The 26,516-nt window shown below is 35.9% G+C and overlaps 1 protein-coding gene across 1 annotated transcript in view; it reads right to left on the bottom strand.

Moving 5' to 3' along the window:
• Nucleotides 1-215: 215 nt before the first annotated feature.
• The window catches only part of LOC134649779 (protein O-mannosyl-transferase TMTC2), a 96,900-nt gene continuing 70,599 nt past the window's right edge, over nt 216-26,516 (bottom strand). Inside the window, exons 4-10 of the mRNA XM_063504608.1 lie at nt 23,672-23,786; nt 4,589-4,674; nt 3,645-3,907; nt 3,069-3,209; nt 2,873-2,957; nt 2,483-2,661; nt 216-828 (exon numbers count right to left, since the gene is read on the bottom strand). Of these exons, the coding sequence (XP_063360678.1) occupies nt 661-828; nt 2,483-2,661; nt 2,873-2,957; nt 3,069-3,209; nt 3,645-3,907; nt 4,589-4,674; nt 23,672-23,786 (1,037 nt within the window). The 3' untranslated portion in view covers nt 216-660. The remainder of the gene's footprint in view (nt 829-2,482; nt 2,662-2,872; nt 2,958-3,068; nt 3,210-3,644; nt 3,908-4,588; nt 4,675-23,671; nt 23,787-26,516) is intronic.

The raw sequence follows: 26,516 nt of genomic DNA, 5'->3' as shown, positions 1-26,516 counted from the left end.
ATGTATATATAACCAGTATTTTGAAAATACACTGTTTATTATGCGCTGCCTTAGCTGTTGTGTATGTAGTAATCATTATTTTAACAAAATAACAACCATGTGTGAAATTAATACAATCAATTCCATTACCTACGTAGTTCTGTAGGATTTACGATCATTTTAAAATGTAAATAAAATCTGTTCACCGCCCAAAATCCGCATATATTCCGCAATATTTTAATTTACGTAAATATAGGTACGCATTTAATTCATTCGCCAAAAGCTCAAACCGCTAAACGCTCGAGCTATACTCGTTCCTTTGAGCCTTGCGGTTAGCTAACAACGTAATAATTTATTGATACGATCAGATAATACCACCTATAATTAATCAAATCGCAATAATTCCATACTAACCTATCATTAATGTAACAAATATTTGTATTATTATTCGTATTCCTAACTACTTGTTACGTGGAAACTATTGTTTAATTTAGATACAATGGAAATGTGTACCTAACACATTGCCGTAACTTAAAATAGGTAAGTAATTATTTCTAAATCCGTAAATAATCGAATAATATCAGTATAAATTAAAAATCTGTAACTCTATCGATGTATATTTTGGCAATTGACATACACTAAACTACCTGATGTGTTGCTTTATACACACTTGTCTTGTCCTTATTTTCTGCGCTGATTACTCATAAGTGCTTTGACTCGCTTGAGGTTCGTGATGGTGATATCGTCATTAGGCTGCAGCTGCAGGGCTCGACGGTACGATGTTGCGGCGGCTGCATATTTGCCATTTAAGTGTAATATTGCGCCAAAATTTGAGTGGTACTCTGCATCCTGTGAACAAGAGCCAACATTACTGAAAAAGTCCACTAAAGGCAACCCAATATTGGAGTCGTCTGAATAATAATAATAATAATAAGACAGTTGAATTTCAATTTCAGTGGTTTGATATCCTGGCGCAGTGGATCTTGTTTTGGTTAGATCTTGTCTTGTTCTTATATTAGGTTGCATGTAACATTTTCAATTGCAGAATGCTTCGAGAATGTTTTGTATAATTGTTGTGAAGAGTTTACGTCTTTGAGATCGTAAAGTGTAGTTAAAGCCACGCTTAGCGGTAATAGTTGTCGTGAAAGCCTTCTCGCATCAAGTTTAACTCTGGTTTTCGTACAGGAAGTTAGAGTGCAAGCTCTAGTCTTTGAAGTCATTCCACTTGAAATATTGTAACATTTACTTAACTGTATTTTAAGTCTACATTTCTGAATGGAAATGTTTTCGTGGGTTATATAATTGACTGGTAAACTGTTTCCTATCAAATCACGCATAGATCCAAATTTATATTAAATTTCATGTCTTTTTTAAGTGGTTAGGTAATGGTCCAATCATTCAATACTTGAAGAAAAAATTGAAAAACTCACTGTTTCGGGTGAGACGTTTCTGTTTAATACAAAATTAATTTAATATAATGGATCATCGTTTATACATTGACTAATTATTTAGCAGAGGAAGTAATTACTCACCTACGTAATTCTAATTTCATAAAAAATATATATGCGTAGGTAAAAGTATATTGCAAAGCCCTTTTTAATTAAAGCTTTCAATTTATAAATAAATAAACCGGGTAACATAAGCGTCTTAACGTAATTATGTAGAAATTATTTAAGTAGCTGTACAGTAGCTGTACAAAAACCTACCTACAACTGTACTATTTAGCGGTAGTATATCGTTAGATGTAAGGGTTATTAAAAACATAAGTCGTACTGTAATAAAACTAATCTCGATTATGTATAGGATTTATAGATCCTTTGGCGAGAAGATAAACGAGCGTGCCGCTATCGGACCAATAAAGTTGTGGGAGTACGATGTACGGACAATCGCATCACATATATCCTATAAACTGGCCGTAACGATTAATTTATCGCTTGGGTGCTATTCTTCCCGCGCTCGGACTAATCCTATGATGCAATAAAGGTTGCGAACGAGCATAGAATTCCACGCGTTGTCCTAAACAGTAAGTATACTCGTAACGTTGGATTGCAATTATTTGGAAAAGCTGTAATCTATTCAGATGAGTGTTGATTTCGTTCGGTAAATTTAATGTGGGAAGCCAAAACCCTCTTTTAGGTACTAGGTATAATTAGGGGAGGTCTGAATCATGCTGTAGGATTTAATTATACAACATTAAACAAAACCCACTGGAAACCTTGAAACAGTTTGTGTTAAATCGAGAGTAGAGTTGCTTATACTACTTATTTTAATGTTGATGAGGAGGGTATTTAAAATCTATTTTTCACCGTCCCTAACTAAATTTCTATTCATTATTAGCGCAATATATGAATGTGCTTATTATATCAAATGTGTAATTATACTCAAAGTAAAACAAATAACAAATGATATACGACACCGAAACGGACTGTGAAGATGACAATATCCCACTTGTTTGCTAGAAATTTAATAATGTTCTGACTAGTCGCACAAAAGTACTAAGTACCTCAGGTTTTAACTGCACAGCTTTCGCATACCACCGTTCGGCGGAGCGACAGCGGCGCGCGTCCCGCAGCGCGCGCGCCGCCGTTGCCGCGCGCGCGCCGTCCGTCGGAGCCAGGCGCGCTGCCAGAACGTGCTGCTCGGCGGCTTCCCTCACTCGCCTTTGTGATCTTAGAAACATCCCTATTGCAGAGTGTTCATTAATATCATAAAGCTCTGCGTTATGCTGCCCAACTCATACATTTAATAGGTATTATGTAACATAATTGAAGTGTATAATACTAGTTGTAGTTATACGTATTTATTGATTATTGCATCCTTAAAACGCGGAACCCATCATAATTTCGGCCAATAAAAATTCTAACTGCAGAATAAATAGGAAAAATATACGTACCAAATTGGTCTCTTATTGACGGATCATTTGGTGCCAGAAGTAGAGCCTTGTTAAACCACGTTTCCGCTTCCACACTTCGGGTAGTCTGTATTTATAAAATGTATACTTGATAAATATCAAAAGGAATGAATACATTGGATACTACACATTTTTTTACAAATCGTGTGATATCACGAAATATTTATTTTATACTTACATTCCTAGCAAGTATTCTCGCCATAGCGACGTGTGTGCCCACGTGGTGCGGGGACGCGACGTGCGCGGACAGCAAGCTGCGCTCTGCCTGCGCCCACTGCTGGAGCTGCATGTGCACTTCGCCGACCATGGAGAACAGGTTCTGTATAAAAATATATCAATTAATCATCTGAATCGATTGCGTTTGAGTTGGTTGATTGATTAGTTGGAAGACTGCAAGACAAAATTTATACCAATACAAAATAATAATTATCCAATGTTATACCTGAAAGTTGTTTGGCAATACTAAAGTTTGGGTATTTGTGATTTTATCGTCTTAGACATACTAGTAAATATTCATTCATTGCTACAGTGGAAGCAGCTCTATTGTATAATTTATTTAAGAAATTTGGATTGAGAGATAGTCACTTTATTGTCTTAATTTGAACAAGAATACATTGGCATTACAGTAACACCTTATCGCTAAAACTCCGTTTACTACCTATTAAACGTTTTTCCCGATGTCACATCCCTATGTAAAACCCTTTTTTATGTATGTAGGGGCACTGTGGGTATGAAAAGTGTCAAATTAACTTACATGCCTCGTCCACCCTACAACGGGAACGTTACTAGTCGGAAGTATCTGTAGAGCCTCCTTGTACGCTGACAGCGCTTTGTGCCAGTGCCCCCTTTGCGAATGAAGCGCCGCTAGCTGCACGAGCGCCGAGACGCGAGCGGCGTCGTGCTCGCGCCGATCGCGCACACGCACGCCGTCAGCGCGCGCGCCGGCACGGAGCGCGCTGGCTGCTTCGGCGAGGCGCCCATCCGCCATCAGCGATGCGCCGAGATTTACGTAGGCCACTGTGGGGGCACAGTCGACGAGAAATTATAATAGGTAGAAGTAGGTAGTTAAGAACCGAATGGCAGTACGAGTAGGGAAATGTGTCAAATCAAGATAAGAATTTTAAAGTTTGAACGCCGCTCCAAGGCACTGAATCTCCAAGAGTGATAAAAAACGAGTCATATTGAACGAAAATGTATTGTTAAATGTTCTTTGATCGATATTTCTAATTACAAGTGTTCTCGAATTACAAATCTCTAGAATCTACTGTAGAAATTTAAACCCATATTCATTGTCTAGTTATCCTCATTTTTATAGGTATTTTTAGCCTAAGTTTACAATCGGTATGAGTAAAATTACAGTGAACGTAAAATCTTTTCGCTTTTAATCCTTATTTTTTACTGGAAGTAGAAAGTTGGCTTCAACACGGGCCCAACTTTCCTTCTAACTGTATACAGAGCTAACTTTAACCTACTCGGCATTTATTTGAAAACCTGTTACCATACTTGTGCAAGTTAAAGGCTATATTTTTATAAGCATAAGCATTTTAATGATTTTAAAATTAACATGATACTTAATTACTTGTATATACTCTATTAATTTGCTCTATTGGTGTAAATTACTTGCTACGAGTATATTATAAAATGACCCGCAAGTACTAGATAATGTAGGTACCTATATACAAATTATTAGGTACTTACAAGCCATGGAAGGTCGGAAGTTAATCGCTTTTTCAAAACTCTTTATAGCTTCTCCGTATCTTCTTTGGTTCTGCAGTATGATTCCTCTGAAACAATCAAATAAGCGTAAGTATACAAAGTTTAATATTTTTTCAACAATCAGTCTGCTAGCCCTCTATGTATTCGAATTTGACATAACTCGCAACAATTCATAATTATGATAATATTATAAGAAAAAGCGAAATGTACGGCGATCAATATCAAAATGAAATCAACTTGAAATACATTTATAAAATGCCTTTCACGTTTCAACTTTATAAGCTTTAGAATGTACGCTATAAAAACACTTAATATGTTAGTTAGACTAAAATTAGGTATCCACTTTAAAAAGGACTTGTGACAATTTCCATAGGTATAACTGTGGCTGTGGAAATGCCGAGCGAATTGAATTCAAGGTACATATTTTGTTACAATTTAAAACTATTGTTCAGTTTCATTTTTGAGAAAATTTTCTCCATACATTATATTTTTATATATTTCTTACTTCGTAGACTGCTTTTACTTACGTTATATTTTGATAATTGCAAGGAGTATTTTTTGTTAGTCAAATTTGCTATCGATTTTTTTTATTGTAGCGAAATAAACAATGTCCCACTTTTCTCGATTTGAGAGCAGTTTGTTGCGTCTTGTTAGCTATGTAAACCCTAAAACATAGTTAATATTACGTAATAATCGTAATAAACTATTTTCCTAATACGTAAATAAAGTGAAAAGTGTACCGAATGAAAGGTTGTTAGGTTAGACACAATTATAATAACTATACGTTTGCTTAAACTGCTTTCCGCTATTTTGGTAATCAGTAGGGACATTATATTGCTAATCTGCTAAATCGGAATTGAGTTTAAACGCACTGGTAGATACATTAGCAAATATGAACGTCAATAAAATAGACCACGAAAAACTGTTTATATTAATGATTATTATACCTTTAAATGAGCAATTATTGTATATTTATTTATTTATAAATATATTTCGGGGATCTCGGAAGCGGTTCTAACGATTTCGATGAAATTTGCTATAATTATGGGGTTTTCGGGGGCGAAAAATCGATCTAGCTACTAGGTCTTATCTCTGGGAAAAAGCACATTTTTGAGTTTTTATATATTATGTTTTCCGAGCAAAGCTCGGTTTCCCAGATATTTTATATCAATGAATTACGTTTTAAAAGTATAGTAAGTAAATGCTTTTTTCCGATGACAATCAGTTACCTTTGTGTGGTACTGTACGGTCAAGGAATTTGATTTCTGTACCATTTCATACCTTGTCACAATAACAATTATGCGAGAGTATCGGCTTTCTTATTGATTGTCAGTGTGACAAGGTATGAAAAGGTACATAAATAAATTTTCTTGTCTGTACTTACTTCCTACATGATAACATGATTGCCAATTAGCTGAGCCTCATTTAAAGAGCATTATCAACTTGACCACGTGACATGAGCTTTATGCCTACCCTTATTAGGTACATATGTAGTGCATAATTATATTCCTTCATATTGTCTTGCTATTTCTGTCACTCTCGGTACAAAAAGTAGTGAGGTTGATTGAAGTAGCATGACAAATACGAACGTTTCCGAGAAAATACGAAGGAAAATAACAATGCACTAAATCTATAGGTACATTCATTACAACGTACATATTGATGATGAGCTTTAGCTGTTAAATATCAATTTGAGTATATACTGTACCTTCTATGCGTTACTATTATCAATACGTTCATTCTTTTCTAGGATGTCGATTTACCTACAGTAAAAGCAAAAAAAAACATGTCGAAGGACAATTTTAGTGACAGTTAGACGATTACCGACGAGAGGCAGCAGTGACCGAGCTACGATGAGGACGAGATTGCATAATTACGCAGGCTTAAGTTCCGAGCCGACAAGGACTCGTAGAGCAGAACAGTGTGCCTTACATGATAAAAAATTAACACGTATGTCTATAACTACGACGTCATTCCACAAGCTAAACGGTTGGTGTAACAAGTAAAAGCTCGGAATTAGACAACTATCAGCAGGAGCCTGCATTCAATAACAATAAATTCAATCAATATTCAACTGTATTTCATTCTGACTGTCAGTGCGTTGCGTTATCACGTGTGTACATATGGAGACCAATTCAAACTTAAATTTTTACGATGAAATGATGTAATTTTTTATCATGTACGAGCGAAATGCACGCGCAAATGATAACAAAATAACATCATTTACATATAAATATAAAAGTTCAAATTGGCCTGACCAAGCTCTTTAAATAAAGATTAAAAAAAAATTGGCCTGATATAGCATTACAATTATAATATAATATCATTCCAATGCCTGCAAAAAATATGTAGGTACATTTAGTAAGGTGTAGATAGTATGAGAAGTTGGGCGTATATCAAAATCACTGTTTAGGTCTACTTGCCACCAGGATAAATTAATAGCCTTTAAACAAAGGCTGAAAGGCCATGACGTTAGAAAGAAAGGAAAACAATGTACTTAACAGATTTAAATATATTCAACAAATCGACCAATAGTTAGCATATAATTATGCCTATCTGTATAGTTGACAGTAAACAAATTTGCAAGTAAATGATAAAATATTTAATGTAGTTACAATATAACCTGCCAGCCTATTATGGATAGCTTTATCCATCTTTATCCACGTGATAAAATAACTGTCACTGTTTAACACCGTGGGAAAGAAAGTGACGGACACCGTTTTATCACGCTGTCACGTAGACAAGAACGACCATCATATCCGTACTGAAGTGCTATCTTAGTTACGATTTCTATGATTACAACACTGTAATATCCTTTAGAAATACCACTCCTTAACAACATGTCCTTTTAAGTGTTAGGTAAGGTAGGGAATAGTATATGTGCATTGATTGCATGACATTTTCAACGTGCTACATTTTGAAACTTCATATAATACGGCGACGGTTTTAACTGACCACAAAGGTTCTTCTGACATCAAAGTGTCGCTTTACGCGTCACAAAACGACACAGGGGCAATACTCGCAGTGCACTAAAAGCAATCACGCTTGCAAACGGACGATGTGTTCCGCTAATAGTGCCACAAAATAGAAGTTCTACCAATAACCGCTAGCGCTCTTCACTTAGCGGGCGCATCGCCGCGGCTGCAATATTGTCCACATGAATAATGCAGGCTCCGCAACGAGCCTGGCTCAACGTGGGCCCGGCGAGCACTAATGAGAACCGTCCGACCCGACCATACTCTACTAACAATTTGTTACTAATTCCTCTCTCATTATTGTGTAAGTCTAGACAAAGAGCACATTACAGGACTTGCTGCTGTCGATTGCTGTTTGCTACCGCTCATTGTTTTGTACTTTTATATAGTATAGGTATTATTAAAAAGTATCGGGCATGTGTATTATTATTATTCGACTTTTTTCTTTTATATTTTAAATAAGGATCTTAGAATCTATCGTTAAGGACCTGCCGGCCTAGCCAAGGTGACAATCGCTATCGCTTCGACAACGAAACGCTGTGTGTCTCTCTATCACTCTTCCATATTAGTGCGACAGTGACAGTTGCGTTTCAATCGCTACGGAGCATAAGCGATTGGCATGTTGGCTACGCGGCCTGACGTCAATTTAACGGTGAAACGACCTATTCTTCTTCAAGCACTACAGGTTAGATTTCGGACTCGATGGTTTGGATCAATGTCGAATCACTAAAAGTTTCAATCCTAACACATATCAACAATGTAATCTAATTTGCCTTTCATGGTTATCTATCTACCTATATGTATATAAATGCACGTGTCCTGACTGACTGATTCATCAACGCAAAAGATAGAAAGTTGAAATTTGCACATCAGGTCAGGTTATATTTATAAAGTGAATAGGAGATAAGAAGCGATTTTGAAAAATTCATCCCTTAAGGGGGTTAAAAAGGGGATGAAAATTTATATGGGGTTATAAGTTTTATTTTAAGCTAGCAATTTGAAACTTCGTAAAAAGGTATACTATTTAAATACACGAAAAGTAATTTCAGCTTTTTTGAAAACTCATCCCCTAAGGTGGTGAAAAAGGGGTTGAAAGTTTGTATGGAGATCGAAAAATATATTGAGTGCGGGACTTGAAACTTTGTATATGGGCATATTATTAAAATACAAGAAAAGTAATTTCAGCGTTTTTAAAAATTCATCCCTTAACAGGGTTAAAAAGGGGTTGAAAGATGGAATCCATTACAAATTCTTTGAAACTTCTTATAAACGCGTGACATAAAATAACATTAATTGAACATTATTAAAAATTCAACCCCTAGGGGGTTAAAAAGGGGATGAAAGTTTGTCTTGGGGCTTGGGGTTCAAATTTTATTGTAAGCAAGGAACTTGAAACTTCGTAAAAAGGTATCCCACCAAAAACATTTATCAGTTAATTTTTCAGTTAATTTATCAGACAAAAAGTTATCAGATCTCTTGTAGAGCCAAGCTTCTAACTCTACAAGCCCTAACTTCACAAACTCTACACCTTAGTCAAAATATGTGGCTTGACCGTTTCGCTACTGTCACATGGACGTAAGGTGAAAAATGTATTCACTATTCATTATTTTTTATAATACAATAGTTCTTAGAGTAACGAAACGGCCAAGCCACTTATTTTGACTAAGGTGTAGAGTTTGTGAAGTTAGGGCTTGTAGAGTTAGAAGCTTGGCTCTACAAGAGATCTGATAACTTTTTGTCAGTGCGAGCCTTATGGTTTCGTCTTGGCAACATTTTACATGAAAATGTTTTTGGTGGGATTTCACTTCTTTTTGTAAGTTGCTTCCATCCCCTAATTTAAACGGTTGCACGTGTGATTTAAGGTACTATTAAAAATCCTGAAATACGTACCTCGGGGCATCTTTTATACAATCTGCTTTTTACTGATTCCCCATACAAACTTCAACCCACCTTTTCCCCTAACGCCCTTTTTCACCCCCTTTTCACCCTTACGGGGTGATTTTGGGGTTGAAAACTATTCAATGCCATTCCCCATTACAAAAACTATCTACATACCAAATTTCAACTAAATCGGTTCAGCGGTTATTGATTTCCCATACAAAATTCCACCCCCCTTTCTCCCCCCTTAGGGGCAAAAAATTTCAAGTTTTTGAATTATTTTGTTGTTTGTGTACTAATACTATCTTACATACCAAATTTCAGCTTCCTAGGACTTCAGGAAGTACCCTAGAGGTTTTGATGATCAACAGTGAGTGAGTGAGTCAGTGACGAAATTGGGGTTTTTTAGATATGAATAAAATCTTAAGTATAAGAGCTATGCAATTGAAATTTTTTATGTTTAATAAGTCCACTATTGACATCATATCCCGAGAATTTTGTTTATCTGGTATAATCCAAACCCAAGTTATGAGGGTTCAAAAAAACGACGAAGCGCTTCGAGAAAAGGTAGGTAGTGCCCTTGCGCTTCGCTTTGCTCGTCTTGGCGGGGGCACTACCGTGCCCCCAGATTATAATAAAAGAGAAAAAAACGAATTTCAGCGTTTTTGAAAATTCATCCCTCAAGTTGGTAAAAAAAGCGGCCAAGTGCGAGTCGGACTCGCCCATGAAGGGTTCCGTATTTAGGCGATTTATGACGTATAAAAAAAAAACGACTTACTAGATCTCGTTCAAACCAATTTTCGGTGGAAGTTTACATGGTAATGTACATCATATATTTTTTTTAGTTTTATCATTCTCTTATTTTAGAAGTTACAGGGGGGGGGACACACATTTTACCACTTTGGAAGTGTCTCTCGCGCAAACTATTCAGTTTAGAAAAAAATGATATTAGAAACCTCAATATCATTTTTGAAGACCTATCCATAGATACCCCACACGTATGGGTTTGATGAAAAAAAATTTTTTGAGTTTCAGTTCGAAGTATGGGGAACCCCAAAAATTTATTGTTTTTTTTCTATTTTTGTGTGAAAATCTTAATGCGGTTCACAGAATACATCTACTTACCAAGTTTCAACAGTATAGTTCTTATAGTTTCGGAGAAAAGTGGCTGTGACATACGGACGGACAGACAGACGGACAGACGGACAGACGGACAGACGGACAGACGGACAGACAGACAGACATGACGAATCTATAAGGGTTCCGTTTTTTGCCATTTGGCTACGGAACCCTAAAAAGGGGTTGAAAATTTGTATGGAGGTCAAACATTTATTTGAGTGCGGGACTTGAATCGTTGTATAAAGGTATATATTATTAGAATACATGAAAATAGTTTCAGCTTTTTTAAAAATTCATCCCCTAAAAGGTTTAAGAAGGGGTTGAAAGTTGGTAGAGAGTTCAAGTTTTATTTAAAGCTAGGAACTTCAAACTTCGTAAATAGGTAGTTAGGTAGTAGGTTTTACTAAATAGTGGACTTGAAAATACGAGTATGCTGGGGGTTGAGAGGGATTATATCGAGAACAATTTTATTCAGTTAGGGGCTTGAAACTTCGTAGCCAGGTTGTGTATAATAATTAACAAATGATTAACAGTCCCTACTGTTATCTTTTGCTGCATAATGTTCTAAGCTAATGTAGAATATATAATCTCCAATATACAAATCCACGCGTACGAAGTCGCGGGCAACAGCTAGTTGTGTTCATAAGTCTATAAATAGAACAGATTTACTTACTCAGAAATATAACCACAATATTATTTTAACAGATTCAATGTTACAATTCAATATAACAGGCAAAATTAAATTAATTGTTCTTAATTTATTTTTATTTAACAATTCTTGTTCAATTTATGATTAATTACCAAGTTTCTAAGAGAATCAATTAAATGTTCAATAACAATTACTAATTTATATTGAAACTCTTAGGGTTGTTTGCGATGTTGGTTATTGTTAAGGTATTACTTATTATCTAAAGGCAGGTAATAAAATTTAATTAAAAGTTTTTTACAAACTGAACAACTAAATGTTATTTATTTTTGTTAGAACTTTATCAGCTTGCCTAGCACTTCTCCTATGTTTACTGATGTCCGATTAACCTTGTTGAGTTGGGACTCATTAGCCCTTGATATCCCGGTCAGTTATAGTAGTTTATGCGACTGCTACATAATGAGAGGCATTAAAATACGAGTGTGGGTTTAAGAAACGAACGTTAGTGAGTTTCTTAATAGGATCACATGAGTGTTTTAATGCCTAAATATGTACAGTTACATACACTACTTTAACTAAACACATACTTAAATCTAATTAAAAGATAATCTGTACTTCAAATGTCGGTGAATGGAAACTTTTTGCACGTATGTCACGCATCCGTAGTTTTAAATAGACAAACGAATGAAGTCCCTATTCTCATGTCACTCGAGATCAAATATCGTGCGGTTTATATTAACAAAACATACTAAATTGACGTTTCGAATCGATAACTGTTTTTAATACTAGAATAGAGACCCACTTGAGTTTTGACTGCTGTTCCAAATTTAAACTCATAACGTTACAAAAAATCTGTAATGTAATAACATTAAAGTACAGATTTTACCTACTACCACAGATAAGAAAGTTCTCATAGTAAAATTGGCTGTAATAAAGCTGGTCATTTCCTACGGTTTCTGAACGCATTATAGAGCACTAATGACATGTGTGTAGATAAACAAAATAATTGGGCACCACAAGCAACAAATTACAAACGTGTAACGACGCATAAATTATGATCACACGTATTTGTTTAATTTGGCACGTTCGAGCGACGTAAACGCAGCCCGTATAAATTGAAAGTAATTTATGCGACGAATGTTCACGAAACGGCTCGGATGTCTGCGCCGGGCTTTACGTAGTCACGCAATACCGACATTCCGCGATTTAGCCGACGTGACAAATTGTCAGTTAAATTAATGTTCACTATCGCACTTACATTAAAAACCTACACATTACTGTGTGACATCAGTAATGTATATTTGTCATGATCTCACGATGTCTACTTGACACGCGTCAAAACAGTATGTAGGTACTGTGCCTTTGGTAACTAAATAGTACTTAGTACAGTTAGTACTTCTGAGTACCTAATTGAAGTACATAGGTAGTGCACTAACTAGACCGAGCCCTGGGCGCGTAACTAACGTTAACGCTCCATAGCGTATCGTAGTCATCTCTCTGTATCACTCTTTCACACTAGTACGACAGTGACAGTTACGTGTCGTTCGCTACAGAGCGTTAACGCTTGCACGTTGGCTACTCACCGTGGTGTCACTAAACCTTTTCTAATTAGAATGCCAATAAAGACTAATAAAGCATAAGTTTCAATACGTTTAAACTACCGAGACGAGCAGAAAACGACCTAAAAGTTAATCTTTATATGTGTACCGGATAAAAGCGGCAGATTGACCTTAATTGAGTGTTTCCGACGAGCAGTATAATATAAACTGCTTGTTGACTGGCTTATACATATTTCAGAATGGAACAATATTCACGGGGCAGTTGACGTTTTTTCGTTGCTACAAGCACATCACCACAAAAAACTTTTGTAAAATTCTGTTATTCGCTCTGAGCAGTGACAGTAGAGTTTCTCTGGCGGGCATCGGCCACATTATTTAGTTATCTGACAATTCACAACTGTAAAATAATATGAAGATGGCATCCCATCGCCGTTGTCGTAGTTGTATTCGCCCCCAAGTACTTCGCACATAGCCAAAAGGAATAGAGCTTCAACAAGTTAGCACCAAATACCCAATCTCATTTTCTTCTTCTATGCGTGGCGATCACTAGTATATAGAACGAGCATCGATAATTGAGTTTATCGATATAGGAAGTCCCTACCTGTCAAGAAAATTTGCCCCACGGATTCCTATTTCTGTTTACATATAACCAAACTTCTCATACAATCATCAACTTCTATCGAGAACAATAGAAAAAGAGAAAAGCTTATATTTTGTCGCAAAAATATCGATCGCTACATCATGTATATGTATTGCACATGTATCTACAACGCTAGAATGATTTAAGGAGTATTAAATTAATTCAGAAAATTTTAGCATTAACGAATTCTGAGATTCGATTGATGCCGAATTTTTAAATTAAAATGATATTTCGATTCACGGTCTTATTTCAAAAAGCATCTGATTATTGCCCCGATATATGTGTTTGTATAATACCTAGTACCTAATACTTAACCGTATTTTTTAAACTCCTTTAATTTTCATTCCTGAGCTTAAATGAAGTTACTTTCTCAAAGACACCGGTATTCTAATTAACTCTGTTTCAGAGCTAAGTAATCAATAATTTATTTTTATCTGATAAGGCCCTTATGAACGTGTACACCTTGTTGAACGTGTTTACATATTGATTATGTTTAGTATGAGTTTACGCATTTGCTACTAAACGCAAGTACGTACCTACTATCTCGGACGATCGAAGTTCGAAATGATATTTGTATGTTAAAATTTTTAATTGTAGCATGCCCATGTTACAACAACTAATTACTTTTTACGAAAAATTACTAAAAAAAAGATCTATGCCATTCAGTTTCCTTAAATGTACTTAGCCATACCACGAAGTTAATGGAGTTTAAAAAAAACACCGTGTATACGGTTTTATTTTCAACGCTTAACCATAGTTTGCGAGGTGAATACAATATATACTCAGACACTTTTGCTATGGATCATCCCTGAAATCGCGACAAAATTCGCGATTTGGCTAAATGTAGAAAAAAAAAGCGGCCAAGTGCGAGTCGGACTCGCCCATGAAGGGTTCCGTATTTAGGCGATTTATGACGTATAAAAAAAAACTACTTACTAGATCTCGTTCAAACCAATTTTTGGTGGAAGTTTACATGGTAATGTACATCATATATTTTTTTTAGTTTTATCATTCTCTTATTTTAGAAGTTACAGGGGGGGGGGACACATTTTACCACTTTGGAAGTGTCTCTCGCGCAAACTATTCAGTTTATAAAAAATGATATTAGAAACCTCAATATCATTTTTGAAGACCTATCCATAGATACCCCACACGTATGGGTTTGATGAAAAAAAAAATTTTGAGTTTCAGTTCGAAGTATGGGGAACCCCAAAAATTTATTGTTTTTTTTCTATTTTTGTGTGAAAATCTTAATGCGGTTCACAGAATACATCTACTTACCAAGTTTCAACAGTATAGTTCTTATAGTTTCGGAGAAAAGTGGCTGTGACATACGGACGGACAGACAGACGGACAGACAGACAGACAGACAGACAGACAGACAGACAGACATGACGAATCTATAAGGGTTCCGTTTTTTGCCATTTGGCTACGGAACCCTAAAAACAACGGGTTGCACTCCAGGAGTGCAGACAGTAGTGAAAACTCAATGACTAGTCCAAAATGTCCGCAGCACTATGTATAATTGACCCATCCTCCTTTCTATTGAAAAACTTTAGTTCCGAAATTACTGGTCAGTGAGCTTGTTTAAAATTCGAAATTCAAATGTGTAGCGTTAATTGTTTAAAATTCGAATAGAAATTGTAAAATTACCTTGCAGACCTCGCATCTAAATATATTTGGTCATGATATTTTGAGTTTTATTCACCAGTACTAGAGTCCACTTTTGTTAGCGATTTCATCAGATGTAGCTTTATTGAATTATATTTGAGTGATATAAAATTAGAATGTTACTGTGAGATCCTCGTATTTCAGCCCGTACAAGATTAGAACATTGAGCTTTATTGCTTAATATAAAAGTCCAGTTTTAAATAATTGACCTGATTATGATACGTTATGAGTTTATGACTAAAGTTCTTTGGTGAATAAAAACGAAACAGCAGGCTCAGGCATACATGTTCGCTGCGCGGTAGAAAGAGAGGGTTGCGCCTTACGCCTTACGCCTTACGCTGTCTCGAGTTTATCATTTTTTCTCCACCTCAGAAAGTGCACAGCGCCGCTAAAGAAGTTTTCACTTCAAAACCAGTAAGTAAATATCTTTTTAGGTGCACCCATTTGGTTGAAAAGCAAAAATTCAACTTGAATCTGACCTGAGTGTAATAAAAATATTCTGCAAGAAAATAACGAGAAATTATCGCATAAACATAAACGAGCTTTTTAGAAAACAAAGAAAATATAAGAAAGAAGGGCTCTTACGAGAAAATCGAATCACCGTGAGCGGCGCCTCTTGGTGGGAAACTAGGTTAGAAATAGTGTGCTATTGAAAGTAGAGTAATTGGCTTGGGCGGTGACATTAGAGTGATAGTGATGAAACAGCTGAATACTTTATGCCCGAAGGTGGTAATATTTTTTATATGTCTTTTATTTATTATTTACATAACATAATTTTCATTAAATAACTAGCTCGTTTTGATTAACAAGCACATCTTAAATTTCATAAACTCAACAAACAAAATTATTTTGTGACCATGGATTCTTGAAAGTTTCAATAGTTACATGATAACATCATTTAAGTTACACACACACATGTTTAAAAAGCTATAATTTTTAGTTTTTAGTATGAAGTTTTATCGATTGCTAAGCTTAGCTTAGTTGTGATACTTGTGATGGAAAGTTTGTTATAAAGTTTTAGTTGGCTTGAGTGCGGTCGACGGCGGCGCTTTGACACTAAACGAGGCCTAGTCGCGGGCGCCTCGTGGGAAATCAGAAACTTCCAACTCGTAACCAACTTTAACAAATACGGAGAATTAAGAACTTACTTCGAAATTCGGTTTTGAATGCAGCAGGTAAAAACTAGCGTGGTAAAAAGCCTACCTTTCATGGCCCTATCACATAGGTATAAGTAACAGCTTTTGCCGGTTATTAAAATAACGCCGATTATGGTGCTGAAGAAGAGATAATTATAAGTGATAAAACCCCATTATTGTTCTTCATAGCACCCACCCACCCCATCATTGTGTAAAACACAGGTACATAAAACTATACACATTAGGACATTGAAATCCTTTCAAGTAAGACCTTGCATCAAATAAGGGTCAGCAGATTTTTTATATGAGAATAGTGACAAAATGCTTTTGTCAAATACAAGACGGCAGGCATCTGATAAGGTCATTACTCAAGAAACTGTATTTGCAGACTGATATTAGAGGCCTAGCAGGTACCGTGCCCAACAAAACATTAAAAGTTGGTGCGCCGCAGCGCAGGCTGGTTGATAGGACTCGATTTCCAAGTTACATCTCAAAACTTTTCTGTAGTAGAAAAAATGCGTTGTAAGACTTGCATATTTTTAGATACATGTAATGATTTTGATGGGATAGTTTGATTGTGGATTCGGGTATAAGTCTCACTCTTCTTTTATGTTTATGAAGTTTACATTCAATTATATTATTATTCCTTATTAACATTTTCCTTCACCGAAAAGCGATTGCTAAATATCAATACATATGTAGATATTTTGTAGTGCACGCCTTACCGCCAGGCTAGCCTGGCAGTTCAAAGAAGTAAGAAATAATTTCACTAGGTACACTCAAATATCACAATCAAAATTGACCGAGTGACCGTGACAACCTTTGTTATTTTACGAAAACAAATTACTAAAAAAGAAACATACGACTATGTTTCACCTATGTCAATTACGTAAATATACTATAGTTTCCCCAAAAGCGAAGCGTTGTTTGAAACTATAATACAACAGCTCTGTAGGAACAAGTTGACAAGGGCATGCGTGTCCAATTAAGTTGGCGGTTAGAGAGGTGTGCAGTGTTCAGCTGTTCGCCATGTTCCGAGTGGACGATTCCCATACCTTGATTGAAAGCACGGTTCAATAATATATGTATAGCAAAATGTATATTTTATCAGGAAATAGCTTTTAAAAATAAAACTTCGTTCACAGATGACACCATTGACGTAATAACATTACTCATTAAAGGTGTCAATCAGAGCAACCAAGAATATGAAACATCTTAATTAGCCTACACTCACAATTTCGATGCTCATTTACTTACAGACTGATAATGATTATTTCAGCTTAGTCAAATCCAGCGATAATATAGCCATTTAATTAATTCATTGTGCGAGTATCTTTGCCTACTGGATGCATACCCTGTATCAGTGAGAATAATCTCTGCCTTTGGCAAAGACTGGGCCCTATCGAAACGTCATTGAAATTTTAAATCTGTGGATGATGGCTGCGCTCACGATAATACGGATCCAATAAGCCGAAACCGCAATTATTGGTATCATAAATCCCGTCAACCCTGAACACGCCATAGGACAGAACGTATCACCAAGGCCATTTATTATATTGCTTTCGCGCATCGAAACGTTCGCAAACAAATATGCAAATAGCGTTGTCGTGCCAGGCGAGAATGTTAAATAAGTGTGTGTGAGCAAACACGAGTTTAATCTACCCCTTATCGGCGATGCAGCGCGTTCCAGTGTCGCCGCGCCGCGCCCCGTCGCACCCGCCGGGCCTATAAATGCTAGCGCGGAACAGTTAGAGCCTTCCATTCGTACTCAATAAACGCATATTATGTACATATCATCATACAACGTTTGAATTATTTTTAAATAAAGTGGGATGTTTTATTGCAAACTAGCTGGGATGATTATTGTAAAGCTATCATTGAAAATAATATATTACCAAGGTACAAGTACGAGTAAGTAGGAAGAAATAAACTAGTAGCTCCCTAATTGTTCATTGAGTCGTTATCACAGTGAACTCACAATGATCTTAAGCGTCTTAGACGTTATTGGCACTTAAGTTATTTATACCTAATTCCGCATTTTAAAACAATCCAAAAACTGGATCAACAAAAAACTGTTTAATCATAGAATCTGGTCACAAAATTTCACGAAAATCTGTTAAGAATCACGAACTGTAGAGGTCCGGACATACGAAGCAAAATGCCCGAGTTAAAGCGGAGATCTTCGCTAACGCTACGGTTAATAATATTATGGGACAATCCTACACAAATCGACCTAACTCCATCATAAACTCAATAAGGCTTGTGTTGTGGTTACTAGACGACGATATAATATATATAATAAGATAAGATAAGATAAGATAATATTTATTCATTTAAAACTTATGCTAATTTGATTGATACAATGGTAATTATCCAATTTATGCTTAAATACTAGTACATTCATAGATTCAACTTAAAATAAGTAAAGGTCATGTTAAGAACTATAAATACCGGACAAATGTGTATTTTCTGTCGCTAATGGAAATTTGATAACAATAACAATAATAGATAGATATAGATAAATATTTAAATCATAGAACACATCCATACCTCAGGAACAGAATATAAAGGAATACATTTTGTGTAATACAAAACACAAGTGTGTATTAATTCAACCAACAACTAAACCTCTTATAATTACAATGCAGCGTCTGGTACTTAAAAGTTAAACTAACTCGTATGCCTTAATCATGACGAGGTTGGCTCGATAGTTCGTGGAAACCGAATAATGTGGTCTAGTGCATTCGAACACGCGGGGCCGTGGCACGTACGGGCTCTACACATGCTGTAACAGTTTGCTTGAATGCTTTGGTTTCAATGTACCTAAATGTAGCGCCTTTGTCATTATTTGTCCTTTTTTAAATCAACTTAGTCCCAAAATGCCAAAATGTCTATTTGTTTCCTTCTTGAAATCGTCCAAGTCCGAAAATAAACGGCATACTTAAATAAATAGCATCTACATAAGTGCGAAAGTGACACAGTCATATTCATGTTCAATTGGGTTTCTGGATGCAGCCCCTGTACGAATAGGTAATATTAACCAGCTGTACAAATACCGTAATATGCTAGTTATAGCTTTCTAAATTGAACTGTTCTTGTTTTAATTAAGACTAAATTTAACTATTGCAGTTAAGTTTGAATATATATGTATGTATATATATCAAGCACAATGAAAACGGATCGTTAAGTAAGAATATATATTAATACAAAGTGGCCCGTCTAAGTGGATGTTGCCCATGAATGTAGATATTACAACTTACAAGCTACTTACTTATCATGATATGACATGACCCCGGACATCCATTCGTAATTATTTTAGAGGATAAATAAATATTATATTTTTTTGTGACTCTTGTAACTACAACAACAAAACTGTTACACTTATCTCCAGCCCGATACTATTTAAGTTAACACTTGGTACGTTTCTTAAAATCCAATAAAATTGTCAAGTTCTCACACGGAAGCTAATCTTTTTGGAAGTCTTACAAAATTTGGCAATGATTCTGCTATATTCGCCGTTGGCAATTCAGTTCGTGCACTGATTTTGTAGCCGCTGTTCCAATATGGATCTTATTAGCCATGCAGAAGGTATAGAAGAACTATTTGAGAAAATTTCTCACGGCACACAGCTGTCACAATAGATCATCCACGCCGCATGTTCTTGCAGAAGTCTCGAGCGACATGTTGCTACGTGCTCGAGTGATTTCGTGCCCTAAAAATGTGGAACATGTAATTTATAATAATATATGCGAACAATAATTATATAATTCTTATTAGAAGTATACACTGATCTAAGAACTCACGAGTATGTATCTCATTATACGTAGAAGTAAGCTCTTGTTATAAATAAGTACTTACCTATTGTTTTCGTGCTTATTTGTAAGTACCCTTAGCTTAGTAAGGTTCTCGTTTTTAACTGAAGGAGTACGAAAGAGAGGAATTTTGTATATTGAGGATAAACGCTACCATGCTATGAACGCTCCTGTAAATAAACGAGTTCATTTGTACGTAATTCTCATCACACTTCCTATTTAGATGCAAAACATGGGGCAAACAACCAAAATGTTCAAGTAATGTACCCGTAAAGTATGATAAAATTTGTATTATTAAAATATTTGCTTGCGCCAACTCCGTAATAAGGGGTTGGACCTTTTGCCTTTTAGGTCCCCGGGGCGAAGGAAAAGACACGGCCATTATTATTTCTCCATTCGGAGAGGGTAAACTAAAAAACCCTTTGAGTACATTAAACTTTTGCTGTTATCGAAAATGGTTGCCGCAGGGCTGGCCCCTTTGCACGTCGTCATGTTTACTTTGAAAAATATGCCAAAAATAACCAGCATTATAAAAACGCAACATGTGACAGGGCTACGGCGAACATAGCTTCGTTGAATATCGATTTGCAAACCACGGTTTACGAATTCACGATTGGCAAGGTGGTTTCTTCACAATAATGTAATTTAGTTTCTTGTTAACTCTATTCACTCTAATCAAATTTTACCGGATGAGGCAGAAATTGAGAGTAAAATGAATTCCTGTAGTAAAATTACCCATTTGATGGAATAATAAATGTTCTTTGCATCTTCTTCTTTTTTTGCATTGGGTACGGTTTCTATAAAAGTACAATTTTATTCTACTCGTACTTGACTATTAAGTACGTACTAAAAATCCAACTGTAAATTTAATTTTCTAATATGATTGTTGTCATATTGATACTGAATCTAAAACGTGTGGTTGTGCAAATTATTGCTTTATTAGGTACTTAGCCGACTGCCTGTGTGAGCGAGTGTGATGTAGATAATTAAAGTGAGTTTGAAAATTGGAATTGTACCTATGCCCTATTGCTATTGCTATTGTACTGAATGCCCTGCTTGCGTAGAAGTTTTAAATATAATGAAAAAAAAAACTTTACTGTACAAGTCAAATATAATTCTGCTAAATTAACCTCTTATCTAAGCTCAGTCATGTGCTCATGCACTGCAAACTCAAATAAACGGACACCACCTTATATTTCGGTCCGCTCCAGTTAGTAACCATTTTGATATCGCGGTATCACGTTCTATTATAAAGGATATACATACGTAGTCAGTACAGGGACAGAGTGGAATTCCAAGCGAACGGGTTTAGAGCTAGCCCGAATATTAACATACTTGATTCACTTTATGGGCAGATATGAAATTGTTGGAACTTGTTAATGATAATGGCTTTCATTAGATATTAGGACACTTATGACGCATAAGTATACTTACTGTATGGTTGAAATGAAATTATACTTTAATTTGAGCACAGCATGTAATACGGTAACTTTTTATAATTAGCGCCAAATATGTGCCGAATATTACATTTTTATTTTTAAGTAAGTATGTAACTTGATCTTAGAAAAAAATACTGCAACAAGGGAGATATGGACAAAAATTTTAATGATAGTCAATAGAAACATGATGCGCGTAGCGTATCGGAGCGGTACAAAAATTAAGGCGCCGTAATTAATTATAATGACGGTACCTAATCAAGGATTTAAGAATGTCTGTGAAGGCTTAATTAACACGAGTTCGTAATTTCTGTACCGCCCGTGGCACACACAATGTTTTTCATCACACCTGTCATGAAAATAGAGAGACAAAAATAAAACTTCTGCCTAAGTACCAACATGACAGCCCTGGGTTCAAATTTAGGAATTACGGACCGCGTCGCCTACGTGAAATAACACCTTACGAGCAAATGTGATTAAATAAATAGACAAATTCGGGTAAAATGCTCTTCCGTGTCATTACGCCCTTCCTACATAGATGCTTTCAGGCTCCGTGAAGAATTTTTGCCAATAGGCACGCGCCCGACGTGTTACTTGTAGTAACACGTAAGAACCAAGTCGCTCCTCAATCCCACGGGATCCCGCTTAATTTATGAGCGGAATTAATTCCGCAAATTTCATGCGGGATCCCGGTATTTCGGAATCATGGTATCCCGGTACCTATTGCATTCTCTATTACCACCAAGTAGATGGGTACTAACTAATGTTTTATAAATTATAATCAATCAACCTGGCAGCAGTGGGACACTTTATACGCACGTTAAAAAAAAGTTTTTGAATACTTAAGTAACATTTATGTATCACGGTCGTTATGCATGGTGGAGCAGATTTAGTGTGAACTAATACAATATATTTAAAATGAAAATGCCCTGGACTTTTGGACATGAAAATAGCTATGACGTAGGTATGCATATTCGATTGAGTTTTATATTTTAGTGACTCATGCGTTCCCGTTTTCATAAACGCGAAACAAAAATATGGTGTAAACATGCAGCGCATAAAAAGTGTTATCAGATCGAATTGGAGTTAGATTTGGATTTGATTACCCATTCGAGTCTATTAATTTAAGGTAGGTACTCACATAAAACAATGGTTAAGTAGCAAAATTTGAATAAGGTATTACGATTAGGTCAAAATTGTCTGCTTTTAACAGGCTTGTGTAAATTGGAGGGCACTAAGACGTCAAATCTTAGTTTTAACACATTCACTGCCAGTGCGAGCTACGCGCTACGAGCGTAGCCAGTTACAAGTTGTTCCGCTTTTTACTGCGTTGCTGTCATTGGGCCCGATTCGGATTTTGTAATAGATATGTATTAGACATCGCCAAGATACGATAACGATACGTTTAAGATCTAACCTGTCAAATTTGACATTTCCGCGATTCTGGAGATACTTTTGAACGATTTCCACAAGATATTACTTAGAGATCTAATTCACATCTAATAGATATCTAACACGATCTATCGTAAAAGTGACATTGGTTGCCCGAATTGCGCTGCAAAAGAGAACTAGTTGAAATCTAAACTATAACGTATCTAGAATGGATCTAGTACGTATCGTCTCTTGTGAATATCTTGAAGTTCGAATACGGCAGATTGACGCGTTGTGATCAAGAAAATTGACAGTGACATCACTCATTTTCCGCTGCTGCTATCGTCATCTGAAAGTCACATTTAACGATAATCTCAGTTTTATCGTCAACAAAGTAGGTAACTAATAGTTTGACCATTTTTACGACTTTTTTGTGTCAATACTCATATCAAATGCGCTTTTCACTCAAAACGGCCAAACAGATTACACGCATCGCCGCCAGCAGCAGATGTCACTAAACGAGGCCGTAGAGCACCAACAAACTCCCGTCTCCGAGTTTTTCCTAACCTATGTTTGACTCATTTTTTGCCTGGCGAAACTACGTTTTAGTTATCGATCAAAACTATAATATCTTTATTTGCTTCGTAAACAACAGTTACGTGTAATTAATTAATGCAGTTTGTTTACAGAATACGTAAAATTAATTTACTTACCGAAATGTAGTTAATATAAATTCACTTGGCATATAATCAAAACCAGTTTAAGCTCAGGTCTTTGATACGGTATCAAGTCTCTTAGGGGAGGTAATAGTATTATACTCACAAATTGTAATGAACGTCGGCCATATTAGGTCTGTGCTTGAGCGCCCTCTCGAACGCGATTTCCGCTTCCGCAAGCCGACCCTGCGCACTCAGCACGCTGCCGAGGTTGCCGTATGCTGCAAAAAAGCATTTAATTAATGTTTATGTTCTATTATTCATACGATGCGGTAGAATAGTAGCTACATTATTTGCCCATATTTAGGTGAGCTGTATTTACTCGTAGCTAGGAACAAACAATTATAATTAATTTTCCCCCTTGCCACAGTGGCCACAACTGAAATATCATTGAGTAGCCCCTTATTCATAAAACATTACGGGCCTGATTTAGTTAAATTATGTTTTATCCCTTTCTTACAAATACATAAGTCAAAATGACAGATAAGGACAAACGATTATTAGCCAATTGAGGTTTGTAGCGCGTTTATGAATAAAGGGGAAGGTATAATAAACCAAAGATTTTTTTCAATCTATTTGTTGTGAATTCTCTCTTTGTAAATACTTTTGGAACGCGTATTTAAAAGGTAACGCCAAAGATATCATATTATATCATTTATAACAATAATATTTTACTAACTACCTAACCAGACCACTTCATCCATTATTTGGATGGGATTATGTTACCTCTTAAATTAATAGCAGCGTAAATTCAATAGGTACGAGTAATATAGGTAAAACAAAAATATGTTATAGCAGCCAATAAATGAAATCGATTATATAAAATTTCATTACAATGTTTCGAACATTATAAACTTCATATTTAACTTTCGTAGGTAACTCAATAACCGTATGCCCAACCAGAAACCTCATGTATTCATTACTTTACAGTGTTCTAGTAAATTATTATATTAGAACACTACACACACAGGTGGAGATTACTAACTCCTTTTGCCCCAATTCAGCAGCTCAGCTCGCGCGTTATCTCAGTCAGCTGCAATGCTTGAAAGTGTGGAGTTTTGCCAGTATTTAAGCTATTCGGAGAACGCCGCGACTTAGCCACATAGCATCCTTCTAGTTCCTAAACGTTGAATACGAAGGAATGTTAATGAAAACAGTAGATTTAGGACAAAAGGTATCTAAAAATATTATATTTGCTATTTTTTGCAGAATCAGGAATTGAAATCAGGATTGTAAATAGGTAGGTATAGGTATTAAGATAACTTACTTAAGCTGTCTAAACAAACATACAATATGAAAAAGCCATATGAGCAAAAAGGGCGTACCTTCGCGGCACTTACGTCCCATATAATTTTTATTTTTAGTTTACTCAGTTCAACAGTTAGAGTGGGGAAAATTACGTATAAACCTAAAAGTTGTTTTTAAAGACCTTAAAGACCTACATATGAAATTATATACCATACGTTGATTTCTATTAATCTAAACTTTAAGTTAATCTTTTTTAGTTCTAGTTTATATTTCTTTACTATCTAGTTTTTTTTTACATTTTCAGCTGACAATGTATGTATGACTGTATGCAGGGTATTTGGAAATGTACCTATACGGTGTCTTCCGCCGGAGCGTCAAAATTTATGAGACGATTTTGATGAGTGTATTTAAACTATTTTTTATATACAGAGTTATTAGTACGTATAACAGAGTAATTAATTACACGTGAAAGAAATAAAAACAATAAAGGCTCCAGATAATAAAGTATCGGAATTCTCTATATAAGTTTAGTGGGGGAATGGGTTTGTATCTGCCATGTCCCCCACTTTAGTATACCGCTTTTATAGTAGCTATAAACAGGCAACGGGTCACTTGCGTGAATCCCGATTGCCTTTCACTACTACACTACCGATTCCCAACAGGCATCACCGTGGTTAAAAGGATTGAGATACTTGGATTCTACTTTTTTTACTTACCTACGTCAATAGAAGTTATTTATCCACAACACAGTGAAACAAAACATTCCAATGACAGGCGTCTTTACTGTGGACATTTATTCGGGTACAGGTATAAAAAAAATTATCATACAGCTTTTAAGAAGTAGAACGTTTGAAAATATCTACAAGGGTTCAGCAACAAAATTAGGTTTTGAAGAACATTTATCTATTTTGTGACGTCTATAGGAAAGACGTATAACCTTAAACCATACAAACAAAGTTTTTGAGCCCAATACTCTTTACACAGAAATAAAATTAGTAGAAAAATAGTTTAAAAAAAATTACATTACATGAATGCAAAGAGGGAGGGGGGAGGGGGGCTGGGTATATGGGTTCGCGGGTTGAGCGTGAAGAGGGAACAGACAGAAAAACATAGGTCTTTTACATTTATGAAATTAGTAGGGATTGTGAAATCCTACGGACAATTTGATTTTATGGTTTGATACATTGATAAAGGAGGGTTCCATAAATAATCTAGCGAGAGTATCAAAGTTAGCCAAGCATTTATTGCCTCAGCGACGACGCTCATAAAACCTAGTATTCATTGCGACATAAAAAAATGTTGAGTAACAATGAAGCAGGGAATAGATTTTAGCGCTAACATAATAAGCAATGTCCTTCAAACACCTGATTAAATGCAATTTCACAGGGATGTTTACCATCTATGTAATAGCAGTGGGAATAAGCCCATGGGTCGCCTGATGGATAGCGGTCAACGTCTTACCTACATAGTGTGCAAATCGGTAGGGAACATGTAACTATTATTGATTTTCGCTAAACAAGCTTTCTCAGTAAACACGTTTCAGTTGACTGAGTTTGTTTTTGTTTATTTATTAAATGTACTAATAGCTTCTGCACGCGACTTCGTCTGCGTGGAATGATGGTGATAATGGTTGATAAAAAAAAGCGGCCAAGTGCGAGTCGGACTCGCCCATGAAGGGTTCCGTATTTAGGCGATTTATGACG

This window comes from Cydia amplana, chromosome 1 (assembly GCF_948474715.1).
Source record: "Cydia amplana chromosome 1, ilCydAmpl1.1, whole genome shotgun sequence".
Lineage (NCBI taxonomy): Eukaryota > Metazoa > Arthropoda > Insecta > Lepidoptera > Tortricidae > Cydia > Cydia amplana.
The sequence above is the reverse complement of the archived record's forward strand: the minus strand, read 5'-3'. Positions and strand labels throughout refer to the sequence as shown.